The sequence below is a fragment of the Monodelphis domestica genome, chromosome 5 (genome assembly GCF_027887165.1).
Source record: "Monodelphis domestica isolate mMonDom1 chromosome 5, mMonDom1.pri, whole genome shotgun sequence".
Classification (NCBI taxonomy): Eukaryota; Metazoa; Chordata; class Mammalia; order Didelphimorphia; family Didelphidae; genus Monodelphis; species Monodelphis domestica.
Genome location: NC_077231.1, coordinates 59908130 through 59929925, shown reverse-complemented (window position 1 = coordinate 59929925; position 21796 = coordinate 59908130). Strand labels below are relative to the sequence as shown.

At 36.2% G+C, this 21796-nt stretch overlaps 1 protein-coding gene across 1 annotated transcript in view; it reads right to left on the bottom strand.

Annotated features, from left to right (window-relative positions):
• The window catches only part of PTPRQ (protein tyrosine phosphatase receptor type Q), a 336616-nt gene that overhangs the window by 209918 nt on the left and 104902 nt on the right, over window positions 1-21796 (bottom strand). Inside the window, 1 exon segment of the mRNA XM_056798554.1 lies at window positions 17764-17936. Within this exon segment, the coding sequence (XP_056654532.1) occupies window positions 17764-17936 (173 nt within the window).

The following is a 21796-nucleotide window of genomic DNA, read 5'->3' as shown; positions in this document are numbered from 1 at the left end:
GTCCAAGTCCACATTTGAACTCAGGTCTCCCTGGTGCCATTTGCATTGACCATTGGCAAGTAATTCACTTAAGTTATCAATTTGTAGGCAACTCTCTTAAGATTTGCAAATGATGTGGATAGAGGAAATTTACCTACTGGGAACTCCTAACCTGATGAAACCACAAGTTTAGGGAGAAGGAAAATGGGGCTTTGTAGAGAAACTCTTTCCACCAGTCATTCCTCTACAACTTATAGACAAAGAGATCATTGAGAACTTCAGTGACTTTTTCATGGTCAGCAAAGGTAGTATAGTATATATAAGAGGGAGGACTCTAACATAGTTCTTCCAAACTCCAAGATCATTACGCTGTCTGCTATGGCACACAGAGATTCCTATCACCTCATAATATTACTTTACGTTTAATTAGTAACTTACTGCACAATGTAGTTGTCCCAGTATAATTTCAGCTGATCCATATCATTCTAGAATTAATCAGGGTAATTGTTTCAACTCCACTTCAGAAAGGAGGAAAGTCAGGCTTGGGAAAGCTAAAACACTTCATCAAGGGGAGCTGCTGAACTTGAACCTATAACTTCTAATCATGTTTAATGTTCTTTCCACTATCTACAAGTCTAACAGAGAAAAAATTTCTGGAAAAAGTATTTTTTTCAATTCACTTGAATTTATACATGAAAAAATATTTATAATAGCTCTTTTTTTTTTTGACATGGCAAAGAACTAGAAATTGAGAGAATGGATGTCCATTGGGAATGGTGGAACAAGTTGTGGCATATGATTGTGATGGAATATTATTGTGCTGTAAGAAATGACAAGTAGAATGGTTTTGAAAAAACCCAGGAAGACATATGAACTGATGTAAAATGGAGTAGAACAGAACTAGGAGAACATTGTACACAATAGTAAAACAATGCGTGATAACTGGGGGACAGTTAGATGGCTCAGTATCTAGAGATGAGAGGTCCTGGGTTCAATTCTGCCCTCAGATACTTCCTAGCTCTGTGACCCTGGGCAAGTCACTTAACTCCCATTACCTAGCCCTTATCACTCTTCTGCCATGGAAGTAAAGATTTGAGGTTTTTACAATGTATTTGTGATAACCGACTATGAATGACTTGACTATCTGCAGCAGTACACAAGTCCAAAGAATCTATGATTTAAAAGCTATCTACCTCCTCTCTAAATGAACATCCTAATGCAAACATCAACAACATGGAAATAGATTCTGATCAAGGACACATGTAATACCCAGTGAAATTGCGCATGGGCTACGGGAAGGGTGGGTGGAGGGGAGGGAGGGAAATAATGTGATTATTGTAACCAAGGAATAAAGGTTTAAATTGACTGAATTAATTAATTTTAAAAATAAAAATAAAAGCTATCTAACTCCAGAGAAAGAAGTAATAAAGTCTGAACACAGATCAAAGCAAACCTTTTGTTTTTATTTATCTTGCTATTTTAATCTGTTTTCTTTGTAATGTGACTAATATGGAAATACGTTTTACATGACTTCACATTTACAATTTATATTTATATCAAATTCTTATCTCCTCAAGAAAAGAAAGAAAGAGGGGAGAATATGGAATACACAATTTAAAAAAATAAATGTTGAAATTTTTTACATGTCATTGAGAAGAAAAGAAAAAAAGAAAAAAGAAAAAAGTCAATTTGGTAAGAATATTTCTTGTTTCGTTGTACACGTTTCTGTCAGGCTATCATTTCCTAATTAAGTGGTTTTCTGATGTCTTAGAAATACACATCTAGTTCAATTCAATACATTCCAATTCCAAAAACTCTAAGCACTTTCTATGTACAAAGCATCATGGAAGGTGGAGATAAGAAAGAGTACATCGTCCTTGCTTGGAAGAAAGCTGAGGCTCCCACTATTATGGAGCTAGGATTCTTGAACGAATCAATAAAACCAAAGTTATCGTTTGACAGTAACAGAGGAAAGATTCAGATTAAGGGCTCTGAGAGAATTCCAGAAGGGAAATATTATCAATTTCTGAAAGTCTTGAAGGGGCAGAGAACACCACAGCTGGACTTTAATGACAGGATTTCAGGAGCTGAAGCCAATTATATGATTTTCACGTATTGCAGAATGCCTTACATGAATGTAAATCCAGAAGCAAGAGTGATGAACGGTAGTTTCAGTTAGCTGAAACATAAATAGTTATGTGGAATGAATCTCCAAAGGTACATTGGAAGCTTTTGCAGAAGGTTTTAAATGTCTGCTGAAGGTGTTTGAGTTTCAAACAATAGGCAACAGAGAACTAAAAAAGGTTGTTGAGCAGAAGGGAGACAAGGTAAGATATAGTCACTTTTTACATGTGTTAAGGAAGATTTAAGGCACATAGGTTGCACAGTGGATAGAGCACTGGGCTTGGAATGACTAAGACTCATTTTAATGAGTTCAAATCCGGTCTCAGACATATTGGCTGTGTGACTCTGGGCAAGTCACTTTACCTTATTTACCTCAGTTTCTCATCTGTTGATTGAGCTATAGAAGGAGAGGGCAAACCACTCCAGTATCTTTGCCATGAAAACCCAAATAGGGACAGAGAAGTTGAATATGATTGAAATGATTCAACAACATTGAAGAAGAATTGGAAAGAGGAAATATATGCAGGAAGCAGGAAGAGTGGTTCAGAGGCAACTAAAATCGTCCAGGAAATAGGTGATAAGTTCTAGGTTAGAAACAGTGGCATTGTGAGTTGAGAGGAGGTGAGTAGGCAAGAGACAATGTTTGAGTAGAATTGATAGGACTTGGCAAGTGACTGATATGAACTATGATAAATAAGGATGTTCAAAGAGGTATAATTTTCGGAAGCCAATTAATTGAGAAAATTACACTATGATAAGCAAAAGGAGAGAAGCAAGAGACTTGGCACAAAGATAATATGTGTTCATTTTGGACCAACTCCAAGAACTTGTTTCTAGGTGTGCCTGCACTGCTAATTGGTGAGTAACTCATTTGTAGCCCATTATATCAGGTCAGCTGACCCAAGTGTATTTTACCCTACCCCTTTATCATTTCCTTACTGACTACCTTGTCACTTCAGAAATGCCCTCTGTGCCCACAATCTTACCCCTATTTTCAAACCCATGACTATGGAGGAAAGATGTTTCAATCTACTTCCTTATAAGGCTCTTTTTATTATTCCTGTAAGCCACCAGTCTCATATCTATTGCTTCCTTCTATTAGAATGAAAGCTCCTTAAGGAAAAGAAATATTTTTGTTTTGTGTCTCACAAGCTTGGAACACTACTCAGACCATAGTAAGTGCCTAATGTGTTTCATATTATATTTGCTAGTTCATTCATTCTTTAAATGTGTTGATGGGGTAGCCAAGTTGAGATTTCCATCAGATTGTTGGAATTATATAACTGAGTGCATGAGAAGAAATGAGATAGGATGTATAATTTGGGAATTGTTGGAATAATAAATAATAGAAACTATGGGAATAGTTGATATACACAAAGCAAGGAAGAAGAAATACAACAGAAAGGGACAAGGATAGAACTTTGGGGAACACCATGCTTAAATCAAAGAGGACATTTAACCAGTGAAAAAGCCTAAGGAGTTATCAACCAGTTGTGATGGCTTAGAGGAACGAATGATTATTCTGGAGTCAAGAGGACCTGGGTGCAAAATCCTGCCCTGTGTTGTGTCCTCCCTATATGACCTTGGTTAAGTCTCCTTAGACCTCAATTTCTTTTATATAAAATGAGGGTACTGAACTAGATCTTCTCTGAGTCAAGGACAGCTCCAGATCTACTACTCTAGGGAGAGAAACAAGAAAGAAGAGTGTCACAAAAGTCACAGGAGGGATGGACAATATCAAGCACTCTGCGTATGAAGTTTACATAACTCTCTATTATCCTTTGGGTAAAATGCACATCCTTTGTTTAGCATGTGAAATTCTTCACAATATAGATCCAACATATATTTCATATTTTCAGACTTTTATTGCATTATTCTCTCTCATTCACTTTATGTTCCAACCACACTGACATCTTAGCTGCTCTCCATAAACAACATTCCATCTCCTCTCTCCCTTCCTCTCTCTCTATGTCTCTGTCTGTCTCTGTCTCTCTGTCTCTCTGTCTGTTTGTCTGTCTGTCTGTCTCTCTCTCTCTCCCTCTCTCTCTTCACAGACTATTATTCATGCTAAAAATGCTCTTTGCCCTCACCTCTGCCCTTGGATCCTCTAATTCTCAACACATTTTGGCTCAAATGATACTTCTTATAAGAGATCCTTGACAGCAAGGACTATATTTTGCGCACACACACATGTATTTGCTCATATTTGGAACACAACTGAACAAGATTTTCTGAGCAATCTGAACTGAACAATATTTCTGGGAAATCAGAATCAGAAAAATAATGTCATTATGAATTGATAGGCTGATTCCCATAGGTATGAGTGCTACATCACTGAAACTACTTTCTCTATGTACCATCTTATCTATGTACCATCACTCCCACTCCGAAATAGTAGGATGTAAGCTTTTTAAGGATTTATGTAGTAAACCATTTAATTAGTGATTAAGTATTGTGGTTCAGTACAAAGAATAAAGGTTCTAGAGTCAAAGAAATGGAGTTGAAATCTTTCCCTCGATGCTTACTATCTGTGTGTTGTCATGTTTTTCGATCATTTCAGTCATGACTGACTCTTTGTGACTATATTTTGGAGCTTTCTTGGCCAACATACTGGCATCATTTACCATTTCCTTCTCCAGCTCATTTTACAGATGAAAAGAATGAGGCAGCATTAAGTGACCTGCACACAGTCACATAACTGTAAGTTATGTGTAAGTAAGTAAGTATCTAAGGGCAGATTTAAACTCATATCTTCCTGACTCCAGGTCTGGCACTCTATCCACTTAGCCATCTCGCTGTCCTATGTGATGTTATACAAGTCAGTTAATTTCCATTGACTTTAGTTTCTTCATGTATAAAATAAAAGAATTGGACTAGATGATCTTTAGAGTTCCTTCAGCTCTGATTCTTTGATACTAAGCAATGATTTACTCAAAAAGAAGATACAAGATTTCAAAAAGTCCATAGAAAAGAGAGGAACAAAACTGATGATCAAGAGGCCAGAAAATGATGATGATTATCATTATCTTTATTATTATTTTTTGAATTTGAATTTGAATAAATATATTATTTAATGATAATAATTGTCATATTATCATTAAAGATGAACTATGGCCAAAAAAATAATGGAAAAACACTGAACCTGGAGCCTGAAGACCTGGGCCAAAGTTCTAGACTACTTGTGTGATATTGAGTAACTCCTTTAACCTCTCTAAGTCCCAAGATGCTCATTTATATAATTGTACTTCCAACTTCACAATGTTATTAGTGTGAAATAAACAAGTTAGAATATGTAAAATGCTTTGAAGTTGTGAAGACCAAATAAATGTCACCTTTTATTATATTTATTTATTTTATTTTTTAAATATATTTTATTTGATCATTTCCAAGCATTATTCGTTAAAGACATAGATCATTTTCTTTTCCTCCCCCCCACCCCCCATAGCTGACGCATAAGTCCACTGGGCATCAGATGTTTTCTTGATTTGAACCCATTGCTTTGTTGATAGTATTTTCATTAGAGTGTTCATTTAGAGTCTATCCTCTGTCATGTCCCCTCAACCTCTGTATTCAGGCAGTTGCTTTTTCTCGGTGTTTCCACTCCCATAGTTTATCCTTTGCTTATGAATGGTGTTTTTTTCTCCTGGATCCCTGCAAGTTGTTCAGGGACATTACACCACCACTAATGGAGACTTTTATTATATTTAACCAGAAAAATTTGGAGATAAATCTCATTTATATGATTTATCCATAGTTTTGGGGCACCAAATAAAAGTCACCTATTTTTTCATTTATCCAAAAAAAGGGGATTAACCTCCTTTATATAACGTATCCATTATTATAAGATTATAGGAAAAGAATGAAGTTAGAAAACATTACAGACAGACAGAGTACTTGGAGGTCTTCCCCTTTTCTAGTTTCTGCCATGCCTCTACAGGCAAATCAGAGCAGCCTGAGTCACAAACACATAACTCAGAGATGCTCTGGCATTCCTGTCTCTATGGCCAATATATTATGTCTGCACTACACAGCTGTGTCCACTATCAATCAATCAACAATAGAGTGCAAGCACTCTGCTAGGGGCTATGAAGCAAAGAAGGACTTTTTCCCTGAATTCAGGCTTTGCATGAAAATTCATCATGATTTTTCCTCCAAAGTAGTCAATACTGGGAGCCAAATTCTGGCAGTCCATTGTGTCAACCAAGTTAAACATCCCTTAATGGCCAATTTATGAACAACCAAGTTGTGAAGTAGGTAGAGTGACAGGAAGACTCATTTTTGTGAGTTCAAATGTGGCTTCTGATACTTCCTAGTTATGTCATCTTAGCCAAGTCACTTGTCATCTATAAAATGAGGTAGAGAAGGAAATAGCAAACCACTCTAGTATCTTTGCCAATTTGGGTCAGGAAAAGTCAGACATGACTGAAATAACCTTTTTAACCCAACGGTTGCTTTAAATGTTTTCAATTTCCTCTGTTCCCCAATGTATTGCTCTACAGTGAAAAGGTTCTCTCGGTAACTAAGGTGTTGAATCTAAACCTTAATTTCACCAGAACTCAGAATGTCATTCACTTACTTTTAGGGTCATCATGAAATTTTCACTAACTATTCTCCACATTTTCATTTGTTTCTTTAATAAGAATCTGTATTCCAAGTTCTGCTATCCAAATTAGCCCAAATAGTTTTGAAGGATTATAAAAAATAATTTTAAAAGGAAAACAGATTTTAGGGTTAGAAAGAAAAGGATAAGGATAAGAGTTCTTGGCATGATGGAAAATGGTCGACTCTATGAAACTATAAACTAGGGATAGGAGAATTCCAAAGTCAAAAAATTAACTGAAAGAGAAGCTCTTAAAAAGATTTCCGTGATTTTATTTCATCTATTGATTTATTTATAATTTAATATATTTATATTAATTATTTATATTATATAATATAATAATATATTTATATTATTCAATTATTTATAACTGGTTTCTTTTGTAACCTTTTTTGCTTTATTTTAAAACATTAGTCTGAGAAAGGGTCCACAGTTTTCACCAAACCTTAAAAGAGTTCATACACAAAAAAGACTAAGAACTCCAGAATTAAAGAAAATATGTTAATACCTACCATTTGGGGAATTGCTTCGCTAAGTTTAAGGACAGCATCCCTGTGATAATTCTTGTTATATTTGACCATAGTAAATCTTATTACTATAATTATGATTATTAATCTTTAGATTCTTTTATCATTGTTTAAAGGGACTTTTTTTCCAATAAGACTTGCAATTTCAATAGTATAGAGAACAACCTATTAGGAAATTTACTTCCAATGAAGATAGTCACTTCAGCTGCAATTTATTATCTTCTAGAGTTTCTAAGGGCACTGAGATGTTAAACAACTTGCCCAGAGTCACAAAGTCAGTAAATGTCAGAGGTATGCCTTGAACCTGGTTCTTCCTGAGCAAAAGGCTAGCTTTTCATACTCTACATCATGTAGCTTCTCTGATTCTACGCTCTTTAAAGCTTTGGCAGGATCTACCAAGCTAGAATGTTCTCAACTATAGCCTAGAAACAGACTTTGCTATACAAAAACTATTCTAGTTAAGTACAAAAGAACTGATTGCCAGGATGTTGGCTATGAGATGATGAATTATTTCATCCATTGAGAATCACAAAACATAAAAATAGAGGAAAAAGGAAACAATCCAGTATGGATCCTTTTTATAAAATATTGATAGTAGTAGTAAAATGGGAACCAAAAGGTTCCAAGAATTATACAGTTTTAAGAATGAATGAATAAAAATGCATTGTAATAATTACAGAAAATACAAAACACCAAACCAAGGCATTCCTAGCCTAAATGAACTTACATTCTAATATGAGAAAATCATGTATATATATATATATATACACACATATGTATATGTGTGTATATATATATATATATATATATATATATACATATATATACATAAGAATGATGGTTAGGAGGTTGTGGTTTAATCAGGGAGAGCAAAGGACTGTACCGGGATATATAAAAGCAATGATCCAAGGTGAATGTTTTAATGCATTAGATGATCAAGGTGAAAAACTTCCAGCACTGTCTCATAAAAATCTCCTAGTTAATGAAGTAATTCAGTAGTATTTGGAATTCAACTAGCATAAATATTCAGCATTTGTCCTTACAGCTGAATATGGGCAACTGGTAATGCTATTGAAGACACAATTTCTTGTTAAAGAATTTAATATATTTGAAGACTAAACTGTAAAAATAGTACCTATTTTAAGTGAAATTATATCTCATTTCTTACATGCATGGAAAGAGGGCATCCAAATCACTTTCATGCAAAGATTTTACTCCAGTTTCCAGAATGAAATTTTGTTAGGCAACACAATTTTAGAAGTGTATGACATGTGTATGGCCATTTAGAAAAATGGAGTATAACAAAGAAGTAATTCAGAAGTTGACCATGTTTCTCAATCTGTGGAGAAATGATAGCTTTCATTTGATGCAAATATACATCTTTTAATTTCCCTATATATTGTATATATATATATATATTATATATAGTATATATTAAATTGATATTTATCTTGATATAATATATAATATGTATTTTTTGAGGCTGAGTGTAATTATAAACAATTCATTAACATGTCCTTTATGAAAATGGTAGTATTGATTTGATTATTGTTTTCAGATCAAGAAATGGAAAACAAAGGTTAGAATTAAAGGTTGGAGTAAGACCTTCTGGGCCTCAGCTGACAGAAAGAAGGCAGGAGTTGCAATCATGATATCTGACAAAACCAAAGCAAAAATAGACCTGATCAAAAGGGGTAGGGAAGGTAAATATATTCTGTTAAAAGGGAGTATAGACAATGAGGAAATATCACTAATCAACATGTATGCACCAAATGGTATAGCATCCAAATTTTTAATAGAGAAACTAGGAGAATTGAAGGAGGAAATATACAGTAAAACCATATTAGTGGGAGACTTGAACCAACCACTATCAAATTTAGATAAATCAAACCAAAAAATAAACAAGAAAGAGGTAAAAGAGGTGAATGAAATCTTAGAAAAATTAGAGTTAATAGACATATGGAGAAAAATGAATAGGGACAAAAAGGAATACACCTTCTTTTCAGCACCACATGGCACATTCAGAAAAATAGATCATACACTAGATCACAGAAACATGGCACTCAAATGCAGAAAAGCAGAAATAATAAATGCAACCTTTTCAGATCACAAGGCAATAAAAATATTGATCGGTAAGGGTAGATGGAGAGCCAAATCAAAAATTAATTGGAAATTAAATAATAAGATACTCCAAAATCGGTTAGTTAGAAAAGAAATCATAGAAACAATTAATAATTTCGTTGAGGAAAATGACAACGGCGAGACATCCTTTCAAACCTTATGGGATGCAGACAAGGCAGTACTTAGAGGAAAATTAATATCCCTGAGTGCATATATTAACAAATTAGGGAGGACAGAGATCAAGGAATTGGAAATGCAAATCAAAAAACTTGAGAATGAACAACTTAAACCCCCCCAGAAGAAAACCAAACTAGAGATCCTAAAAATTAAGGGAGAAATTAATAAAATCAAAAGTGACAGAACTATTGAGCTAATAAACAAGACTAGAAGCTGGTACTTTGAAAAAACAGACAAAATAGACAAAGTACTGGTCAATCTAATTAAAAAAAGGAAAAAAGAAAGGCAAATTAACAGCATCAAGGATGAAAAGGGGGATCTCACCTCCAATGAAGAGGAAATTAAGGCAATCATTAAAAACTACTTTGCCCAACTATATGGCAATAAATATATCAACCTCGGTGATATGGATGAATATTTACAAAAATATAAATTGCCTAGACTAACAGAAGAAGAAATAGATTTTGTAAATAATTCCATATCAGAAAAAGAAATCCAACAGGCCATCAAAGAACTCCCTAAGAAAAAAACCCCAGGGCCTGATGGATTCACCAGTGAATTCTATCAAACATTCAAAGAACAGCTAACTCCAATACTATACAAACTATTTGACATAATAAGCAAAGAGGGAGTTCTACCAAACTCCTTTAATGACACAAACATGGTACTAATTCCAAAGCCAGGCAGGACAAAAACAGAGAAAGAAAATTATATACCAATCTCCCTAATGAATATAGATGCAAAAATCTTAAATAGGATACTAGCAAAAAGACTCCAGCAAGTCATCACAAGGGTCATCCACCATGATCAAGTAGGATTTATACCAGGGATGCAGGGCTGGTTCAATATTAGGAAAACTATCCACATAATTGACCACATCAACAAGCAAACCAACCAGAACCACATGATTATATCAATAGATGCAGAAAAAGCCTTTGATAAAATACAACACCCATTCCTACTAAAAACACTAGAAAGCATAGGAATAGAAGGGTCATTCCAAAAATAATAAACAGTATATATCTAAAACCATCAACTAATATCATCTGCAATGCGGATAAACTAAATCCATTCCCATTAAGATCAGGAGTGAAACAAGGATGCCCATTATCACCTCTATTATTTGACATTGTATTAGAAACACTGGCAATAGCAATTAGAGAAGAAAAAGAAATTGAAGGCATTAAAATAGGCAAGGAGGAGACCAAATTATCACTTTTTGCAGATGACATGATGGTCTACTTAAAGAATCCTAGAGATTCAACCAAAAAGCTAATCAAAATAATCAACAACTTTAGCAAAGTTGCAGGATACAAAATAAACCCATATAAGTCATCAGCATTTCTATATAATTCCAACACAGCTCAGCAGCAAGAACTAGAAAGAGAAATCCCATTCAAAATTACCTTAGACAAAATAAAATACTTAGGAATCTATCTCCTGAGACAAACACAGGAACTATATGAACACAACTACAAAACACTTTCCACACAACTAAAACTAGACTTGAACAATTGGAAGAACATTAACTCCTCATGGGTAGGACGAGCCAATATAATAAAAATGACCATCCTACCCAAACTCATCTATCTATTTAGTGCCATACCCATGGAACTTCCAAAAATTTTTTTTTACTGATTTAGAAAATACCATAACAAAGTTCATTTGAAAGAACAAAAGATCAAGGATATCCAGGGAAATAATGAAAAAAAATACAAAGGAAGGGGTCCTTGCAGTCCCATATCTCAGACTATATTATAAAGCAGTGGTCACCAAAACAATCTGGTACTGGCTAAGAGACAGAAAGGAGGATCAGTGGAATAGACTGGGGGCAAGCGACCTCAGCAAGACAGTATATGACAAACCCAAAGATCCCAGCTTTTGGGACAAAAATCCACCATTTCATAAAAACTGCTGGGAAAATTGGAGGACAGTGTGGGAAAGATTAGGTTTAGATCAACACCTCACACCCTACACCAAGATAAATTCAAAATGGGTGAATGACTTGAACATAAAGAAGGAAATTATAAGAAAATTAGGTGAACACAGAATAGCATACATGTCAGACCTTTGGGAAGGGAAAGACTTCAAAACCAAGCAAGAATTAGAAAGAGTTACAAAATGCAAAATAAATAATCTGGAATACATTAAATTAAAAAGTTTTTGTACAAACAAAGCCAATGTAACCAAACCCAGAAGGGTTGCAACAAATTGGGAAACAATCTTCATAAAAACCTCTGACAAAGATTTAATTACTCAAATTTACAAAGAACTAAATCAATTGTATAAAAAAGCAAGCCATTCTCCAATTGATAAATGGGCAAGGGACAGGAACAGGCAGTTCTCAGCCAAAGAAATCAAAACTATTAATAAGCACATGAAAAAGTGCTCTACCTCTCTTATAATCAGAGAGATGCAAATCAAAACAACTCTGAGGTATCACCTCACACCTAGCAGATTGGCTAACATGACAGCTATGGAAAGTAATGAATGCTGGAGGGGATGTGGCAAAGTGGGGACACTAATTCATTGCTGGTGGAGTTGTGAATTGATCCAGCCATTCTGGAGGGCAATTTGGAACTATGCCCAAAGGGTGATAAAAGACTGTCTGCCCTTTGATCCAGCTATAGCACTGCTGGGTTTGTATCCCAAAGAGATAATAAGGAAAAAGACTTGTACAAGAATATTCATAGCTGCGCTCTTTGTGGTGGCCAAAAATTGGAAAATGAGGGGATGCCCTTCAATTGGGGAATGGCTGAACAAATTGTGGTATATGTTGGTGATGGAATACTATTGTGCTAAAAGGAATAATAAAGTAGAGGAATTCCATGGAGACTGGAACAACCTCCAGGAAGTGATGCAGAACGAAAGGAGCAGAACCAGGAAAACATTGTACACAGAGACTGATACCCTGTGGTACAATCTAATGTAATGGACTCCTCCATTAGTGTCAGTGCAATGTCTCTGAATAATCTGCAGGGATCTAAAAAATACTATCCACAAGCAGAGGATAAACTGTGGGAGTAAAAACACCAATGGAAAGCAACTGCTTGACTATAGGAGTTGAGGGGATATGACTGAGGAGAGACTCTAAATGAACACTCTAATGCAAATACCAACAACAGGGAAGTGAGTTCGAGTCAAGAACATATGTGATAACCAGTGGAATCGTGCATTGGCTATGGGAGAGGGAAAGGTGCTGGGAGGGGGGGCAGAGAGGAAAAGAAAATGATCTTTGTTTCTAGTGAATAATGTTTGGAAATGACCAAATAAAATAATGTTTAAAAATTAAAAAAAAAAAAGAAATGGAAAACAGTGTGTATTTGTGGAGAAACATATTCATCAGGATGCCATAAGATAGCCAGATTAGCTGTGGGGTAGGTCCACATAGGGCCAGAAATGGCAAAATATCACTAATCAAAAGCATATGATCCAACAATATCACTACTGGGTTTGTACCCCAAAGAGATAATAGGGGGAAATACTTTTATAAAAATATTCATGGCTGCACTCTTTGTGGTGGCAAAAAAAAATGGAAAATTAAGGGGATGCCCTTTAATTGGAGAATGTCTGAACAAATTGTGGTATATGATGGTGATGAAATATTATTGTATTTAAAGTAATGATGAACTTGAGGATTTCTATATGTATTGGAAGAACCTCCAGGAACTGATGCAGAATGAAATAAGGAGAACCAAGAGAAGATTATACATGGAAAGTGAAACATTGTGGAACAATCCAATGTATTTGACTTTGCTACTAGTAGCAATGCAACAAGCCAGGACATTCCTGGAGGACTTATGGGAAAGTATGAGAACTGCATTGAGAGAAAGAACTCTGGGAGTAGAAATGCGAAAGAAAAATATATGGCATCACTTGTCACATGTATGTATGGGGATGTGATTTGGGGTTTTGGCTTTAAAATTGCTCTATAGCAAAAATAAGTATCAAGTAATAACATTTGTACAACTCATTGAAATTGCTTGTTGGCTCTGGGAGGGGAGAGGAGAGAGGAGAGAGAAAATTAATCATGTAAACATGGAAAAATATTTTAAAATAATTTTTTAAAAGCCTATTGCCCTTGGCCAATTACTAGAGTGCTGGGTTGGAAGTACTGGCTAAGAAAGAAATGGCCCATTTAAAGCATTAATGTAACTGTTAGGTCTCTGAATTTGGAATTATTCCATCTGATGATCAATGAAGTCAAACATCACTGCAAGAACTGAACTCTATCCATATTGGCATTATTGCTATAAATGAAACCAGGAGAGATTAAATCTCAGCTGAATCAAAGTAGTGCTTTTTGGGCTTTCTTTGGAAAGATGAACAAAGGAGCTTTCCAATGAAAGAACAGCTACATCAATCCAAAAAGTCCCATAGTTCTTGAGGAGCAATGAGGGAACAGATGGAAATGCATCTCATTAACGATTATTTCCATGGATAAAAACATCCATTTCTAATGCAATGGTGCCTTGGACCTTGGCAGTAAGAACTTTCTTTTCCATGTATTCAGTAGCTGTGGTTGCTGAAAAGTTAGGGGTTGAAGCATTGCAGAGACAGTTTCAGTTCCATGAGAGTTGTTCACCTGAAGGAAAACTGTGGGGTCACATGGATTGAGGGGCCCTGTTATTGGAGTCTCATAGGTGTAGGTTTGGGGCTTGTTTCTCCCAGAATCTGAGGAGAGATGTTGGTACTGGTTTAACTTCATTGACATATGCCACCATAATCTCTCCCTCAGGATACCTTGCTGCTCCAGCTAGGTTAGCTTGGGCTGCCCCAATAGTGAGATTCTTGTTGATGGAGGATAGAGGTCCTCTTTGGCACAAGGGTTACAAAAATTGTATTCCTCAGCACACACACATATGAATACATATATGTACATATCTATATGTACATAGATCCACAGATACATACATTTATATAATATACACATATATACATTATACATAAACTAATAACATACCTAACAGGTAACTAAGTTTAAGTCTCCATTAAAAGGGAACATGGGGTGGGGGATGCTAGGTGGCTCAGGGGATTGAGAGCCATGCCTAGAAATGGTAGGTATTGGATTCAAATGTGGCCTCAGAAACTTCTCAGCTGTGTGACTCTGGACAAATCAATTAAACTCCATTGCCTAGCCCTTACTGTTCTTCCACCTTGACTTCAAAATGGAAGGTAACAATAAAAAAAAAATCAAAAGAAAGAAAGAAAAGGAAGATGCTATCTCCAGAGGTAGCTCATTCCACTTTTGAACAGCTTTTATAGTAAGGATGTTTTTTTCCCTAATGTTGAGTCTAAATTTGCTTCTTTGGAATTTCCACCCTTGTTCAGGATTGTGTCCTTCCTGGTCCTCAAATCCCTGATTCTTAGGATAAGAGTAATTTATTCTTATTTAGCTATTTTAAAATTGTTACTATTCTCTTGTTTCAATACATAAAATATCTTATGACATCCAAAGAAATATCAATGGAAGTTTAAAAGTAAAAATGTTAGGGTGTGAAGACCTCTTAGACACTCCATCTATCTATAAACAAAAAATCAAACTCCTGATTTAATTAATATTAGTATTTATTATTATTAATATTTTATCATTAATGTATTGAAATTAATATGTCCAAGACACATGCCCACCAGTTTGTATTCTTCCCTTGCTGATAGACTATAGGTCCTCGGTGCCTTTATAGATGTGATTCATTTGAGTTTCTGTGAAGATTCACTACCCTCAACTTCGCCATCCCCTAAAAAGTAAATGACATCCATCAATTGATGGCCATCCATCTCAGGCTGCCATCGTAAGAGTGATACCTTTGTTAGGCTCCACTCACAGCTCAGATCACATGCTACCTTCATTCCATTATCCCTCCAGTTATTAGCATTTCCATGTCCCAAAGTTCCTCTGTATATATTTTGCATTTTCTTGTCCGTATGGCTATTGCTTTCTCTTGTGGAATATAAACTCCTTGGGGAGAGACTGTCTCCATTTTTGTCTTTGAATCCCTTTAATCTGCTGTCATGACTAATACATACCATGCTTTTAATAATCACTTATTTTGTTGCTTTATCTTTAATGGAATTGAACCACACTGGTGGGATTTGTTTGGACTTGCTAGGGTTTGTACTCCATTGACAAATCCAGAAGCGCTTCTATACCATGATAGGCATCAGTGTTATACTTCAGGAGAGGTACTGTGGTGTGGTGCATACATCATTGGACTTGGAGTCACCGTTAACTAGGTTTGAATCCCAACTCATACTAGTTGTGTAACCTGGACCAAATCGACCATTCTAGGTCTTTAGGAAAAGCACATAGCTATGGCAGAGATTCCTCAGCTCTGAGCCCTTGGATAACTCCATGTTCCAGTTCCACAGTCAGTATGAACTTCTAATACCACAGACAATTTTTCATTTTTGTGGGCAAACTGAATTGTATGAGATAAACAGATATGGATATTTTACAATCTGCATTTCAGATCACATTACATTATGTTTCCTTCTTTTGAACTTGCTATTACTGGGGAATATGTCCTCCTCTTTCCAATCACCTCAACGCATAGCCTGTGTCATCCTCAATTCTTCACTATCACCAATATGACATATCCAATCTGTTACTAAATATTGTTGATTCTCCCTTATAATATCTCTCCTATATGCCCCTTCTTCTTCAGTCACACAGCCACCACCCTATTCAGACCCATATCATTTCTCTCTCTCCCTGGTCTATTACAATAGGCTCCTTTTTACACTCTTCCTTTCCATCTTTGAATCAATACTGTGTATTCTTTCCAAGTCAGAAGAATGGTAAGGGCTAGGCAATGGGGATAGGTGACTTGACCAGGGTCACCAAATTAGGATATGTCTGAGGCCAGAGTTGAATCAAAGATCTCTCATCTTTAAGCTTGACTCTCTAACCACTGTTACAACCTACCTGCCTCCACCATAGACTCTGAACTAGCCTCTCTTTCTCAAATCTCTCTTTTTTCAATATAATCTCTCACCAGGATTCAAAGTGATTTTCCTAAAATGCAAGTCTCACTCTATCACTGTTCTATCAATAAATTAGTGACTCCATTTTAATTCTAAGATTACATTAAATTTTAAATGCATATATTATTAGTCTTTTCATATATAGGCATACATGTAAATTAATAAATATACATAAAGATGTGATCACATTTTCATTTTTTTACTGATAAAGGTATATGATATAAAAAGCTCAGAGAGCAATGGCCAACAATATCCAAATGGATTTCATGAGTTTAGGGAAGCTGTTTCCCTAAGCTCATGAAAAAAGAATATGATCAGGGATGCTGACTTTAAATGGTCACTCAATTGCAAATAGTAATGATATGGAAATGAGTTTCGAGTAATGATACATGTAAAACCCAGTGGAATTGCTCATCAGCTCCAGGAGGGGAGAGGGAGGAGGGGAGGGAAAAGAACATGAATCATGTAACCATGGGAAAATATTATAAATTAATTAAATAAATAAAATGCTAAAAAGGAAATATCAGGGACCTGAAATTGGAGGACTTGAATTCAAATCCTGCTATATCATATTTTCTGCCTATTACATACCTCAATGTTCTCAATGGTAAAAGAGAGAGGTGGGCTAAATAGTTTTTGGAGTCCCTTTAAACAAATATCTGAAGCTGGAAAGCTCTTCAAGGTCATTTGGTCTTTTATTTCCCTCATTTTAAAGAGAGGTGAAATTTATATAGCATTTTATATTCATAACCTCATGGCTGTCTTATGGAGTAGTATTATAATTATTCTTATTCTTGTTTTCCAAATAAAAAACCCAAGAGAGGTTAGATAACTCGCTCACATGTAAGCTATACAAGTAAGTAACAAAGCTGGCATTTGAATTCAGCAATTTCTGTTATGAAGTCTATCACTATATACTATGGATTCTTATTTATTTTTGTGTCTGATCTCCTTTGGAAATCTAGTGGAATCAATGAACCCCTTTTCCAAATAATGCTTTTATATCCAAAAAAATAAATTAGATTGCAAATAAATATAATTATATTTAAAAGTAAAAAGTTATCAAAATGTTAAAAAAAGAAAAAGGCCACTGACCCTAAGTTATATCCACTAAACCACGTGAATAGTGCTTCCATGCTGTGGGAAGCTGCATTAGATGTACTCCCGAATGTGGACAACAGAAAACACCCTTAACAATACCAAGGGTAAAACCATCCAAATATCAAAAAACAAGTAAATAAAAATCAGTACCTCGTCTTTTCCCATGAGCAAGGTATCTTCCAAAATAATTCCTGTCTCTGAAATGAACACTTGCACCCTATATTGACTAATGATTCCATTGGGTTGTCGTGGCTTCTTCCAAGTAATGCTGATTAGCGTGGCTTCAACTTCTAAAAGTTGTAAGTCAAATACTGCACTTGGAACTAAAATGAAAAAGAAAGAAAGGAGGAAAGGTTAGAAGGATATTCTATAAAAGACTCAGGATCTCATGGAGAAATCTCATTGGGCTACACCTTTAAGGTTTTATTGATTCGTGACTGAACAGAAAAAACCAGGAAATGTTAGTTTGTGGATCTCTAAAACATAATGTGTAAAGGTATAAAGTTCTTCAAATAAAATCGTACTTGGAAATTAATTTCAATGAGTTTTGGCAGAAGAATTAAAGAAGGAATATGATGATATCTGGAAGTCTGTAAACATAAGCCCATTGTTCTCTTTCTGTCTCTGTTTTCTTGGTCTCTGTCTCTGATTGTCCCTTTCTATATGTGTACACATATGTTTGTGTATGGGGAGTATATGCATTTTTACACACACAAATATATTTGGTGAGGAAACTAGGTGGCACATTGGATAAAGTTTTAGACTTGGAATAAGGAAGACTTGAGTTCAAATCCACTCTCAGATACGGTGTACCTTTGTGTTACCCTGGGCTAGTCACATAACTTTCTTTGGTCTCATTTTCTCCCTTTTTTTTAAACCCTTCTCTTCCATCTTAGAATCAATACTGTGTATTGGTTACAAGGCAGAAAAGTGGTAAAGGCTGAGCAATGAGAATTAAGTGACTTGCCCAGGGTCACAAACTAGGAAGGGTCAGAGACCAGATTTGAAACTAGGACCTCCCCTCTCTAGACCTGACTCTCCATCCTCTGAGCCACCCTGCTGCGACCAATTTTCCCCTTTGTAAAATGGAGATGATAATAGCACCAACATTACAGTGTTGTGTGAGATAATATTCACAAACATTAAAGCTCTACATAAATGCTAATTATATATATACAAACTTACAGTATATGTAAGTTACATATATACCTCTATTTACATTTGTATACGTATGTATGTATATGTATATCTGTATCTATCTGTGTATTCAGGAATTGTCTAACTCTAACTTTTCATTTCAGAATTCTCAGCAAAAATGTGACTTACCCAAATTATAATAATCTTAATGAAGTTGTTAATTAAAGGTTTTTGGCTCTCACACTCACACTGAAAACCCTGGTTTTCAAGGAGTCTTTCAGCATTATCATTTCTTTACAAATAAATATGATGTCTACATTACAAAGAGCATGCATATATGAGATAGACCTCAAAGGTGACGGGCAGAAAATACACAAGCGTATTGGGGAAAAGTCTCCTCTGAGGAAGGAAAAATGAATATTTTACAAAGGACGAAGGAGAGGAAAAATGGGTATGAATGGACTATGATGCAAGAGGAGTGAGGGGTTTGGGGGTAAAAGATGTCCTTAGGTGTGGGAGATGGAGGAGACAGGTTCATCATGTGAGGAGGATCGAGGACAGGTTGGTAAGCAGCATTCTCTGCTGGTGTCTTCACCAAGTCAGGGGAAAAGAAGGAAGGTGACTAGCAAGTTGGGTAGACTCCTTGCGGCAAACTTTTCAGATTATCTGAATAAGATGCTCGTAGAATGGGCAAGCGTGGCTGGGTGGTCACACACTGTTGGAGGCAAGTTTCAAATCAAGAAGTTCACAGATAAACTTGAGTATTTTAGTAATAGAATACTGGGAGAGAAACACTTGGCTATACATAGCTGGGTGGTGCAGTGGATAGAATTCTGGGTGGTACAGTGGATAGAGTGCTGGACGTGGAGTAAGGAAGATTTACCCTCTTGAGTTTAAATCTGGCCTCAGGCACTTACTGGCAGTGTGACTCTGGACAAGTCACTTAACATTGTTTGCCTCAGTTTCCTCATCTGTAAAATGAGCTGCAGAAGGAGATTTCAAACCACTCCAATACATCCACCAAGAAAATTTCAAATGGGGTCACAAAGAGTCAGACAACAAGTCGACAATAACAGTATTTAGTTTGCAGTCCTGGGGTCTCAACCTAATTCTGTCACTTGCTGATGAAGTGATGCTGGATGAATCCACTGAACTCCATAGGGCCCCTGCCTATGAGATTTATTAATACCCTTTCTATCTACTTCATTGAACTGTTTCAAGGTTGAAATGTTGTTTATTTCTGGGAGAAAGTTGAGCCTTCTGGGAAGATGGAAATGATAGCAGCAGGGGCAACAAAAAAAGAAGGGACAAGATCAGTCAGTCCTGAGATGTAAGAGGTAGAAGTCAGGGAATACATGAAGTAGGCACAAAGAATATAGAAACTTGTGGGGAGAGGAAAACGTTTAAAGCAACAGAAACTGAGCTGTGAGGGTTGAGCTATGCAGAGCCATGAGTATTTTCCAGGGAATGTTGAGGATCAGCTATCAGCCACAAAGGGAAACTGCAAGGAAAGAAGGCAGCAAAACACTTAAAAATTCAGGCAAACTAGAAAAAGGGAAGAAAAGAGAGTGAGGAATTAGAAAAGCAAAAAGTAGGGATGGCAAATGCTATTTTCATGTTATCGTTTTCTCTTTCCTAGGTAGGAGGAAGATGGGACATTGTGAACGAAAGAAAACCCCTGCAGTTTATGGGATGGAAGGAGAATGGCAGAAGACCCTTGTAAGAGAAGATTTGCTTCAGAAGGGATGAGAGCAGCTGCCCAGCAAGAGATTATGTGGTGGTAGGGACTCTGGTTATTAATTCAACTGAGATGAACCCAAGGGACATATTTGCAGTAATTCAAATCCCTCAGAGTAAGGCTTTTGATGTGAGCTTCAGATCCACAGAGACTTGGATTTACTTTTAAAGAACAGAGTAGAAGTAAATGGGCCAAGGCAGCTGGAAGAATTTTGTGGTAATTCTGGTAAGAGGCCAAGGCCAAAGTCTCTGTTCCCTGTCTTCAAGAATGAAATAGTGGAGCAAAAGAGAGATCATTATAACCAAGTCACGGACAGAAAGATACTAATTGGGCCATCAAAAGTAACAGGCACATTTGAGGTTTGGACTGAGCAATAGTAATTAATCCACAAATATTTATAAAATACTTAGAGTGTAAGGCATTTGGGATGCTCTGGGAATGCAAAAAAGGGGGGAAGCCCTGCCCACAAGGAGCTTACAGTCTAATACCTATATAGGAAGCAAAATGGTATGTAGTGGAGGATGGGATCAGAGATCTGGAATCAAATATTTAAAACTTGAAAGGCACTTCGAGGTGATCTAGTCTGATCTCCTCACTAGACAGATGAGGCATCGAGGTCCAGGGAAGTTCCAGGACTTTAGCCCAAGGTCCCAGAGGCTAAAAGCAGCAGAAGTCAAATGTGTGAGCCCCAGATTTTGTCTGGGTGCAAATTCTGCACTTTTGGTTCACCATCTCTCTGTCAGAAGCTTTTAAATTCAGAACAGAGAAGGCTTATGGCTATAATAGGGAATCAAGGATTCTTATAAGCACTACTCGAGAAGTCATGGGAAGACTGAGTACACAGCACAGCCATCTATAAGAGAAAGGCAGGCAGAGGGAAAGAGAGACAGAGAGGAGTGGGGAGGAGAGGGAGAGGAGATGAGGAGGGAGGTGAGAGACAGAGAGAGCAAGAGTGAGAGACAGACAGACAGACAGAGGCAGACACAGAGAGGCAGAGAGCTGAGAAAGTGAGAGAGAGAGACGGACAGACAGAGAGACAGAGACAGAGAGAATCTAATGCACATTCTGTGCAAAGAACGTATCTGTGCAAACTGAACAAGGCTATGATTTAATAAGAAGTCTTCTAATCCACTTTGGGTTCTGAGGGCTCAGAAACATCTGGAAGCATCTAAATAATAATGTTTCTTATAATTTATAATGATTTACATGCATTTTAAAGTTTTTAAAGTGCTTTATAAATATTATTTCATTTAATCTCACAACAACCTGGGGTGGTAGGTGCTATTTTTTTTTTATTTTACAGATGAG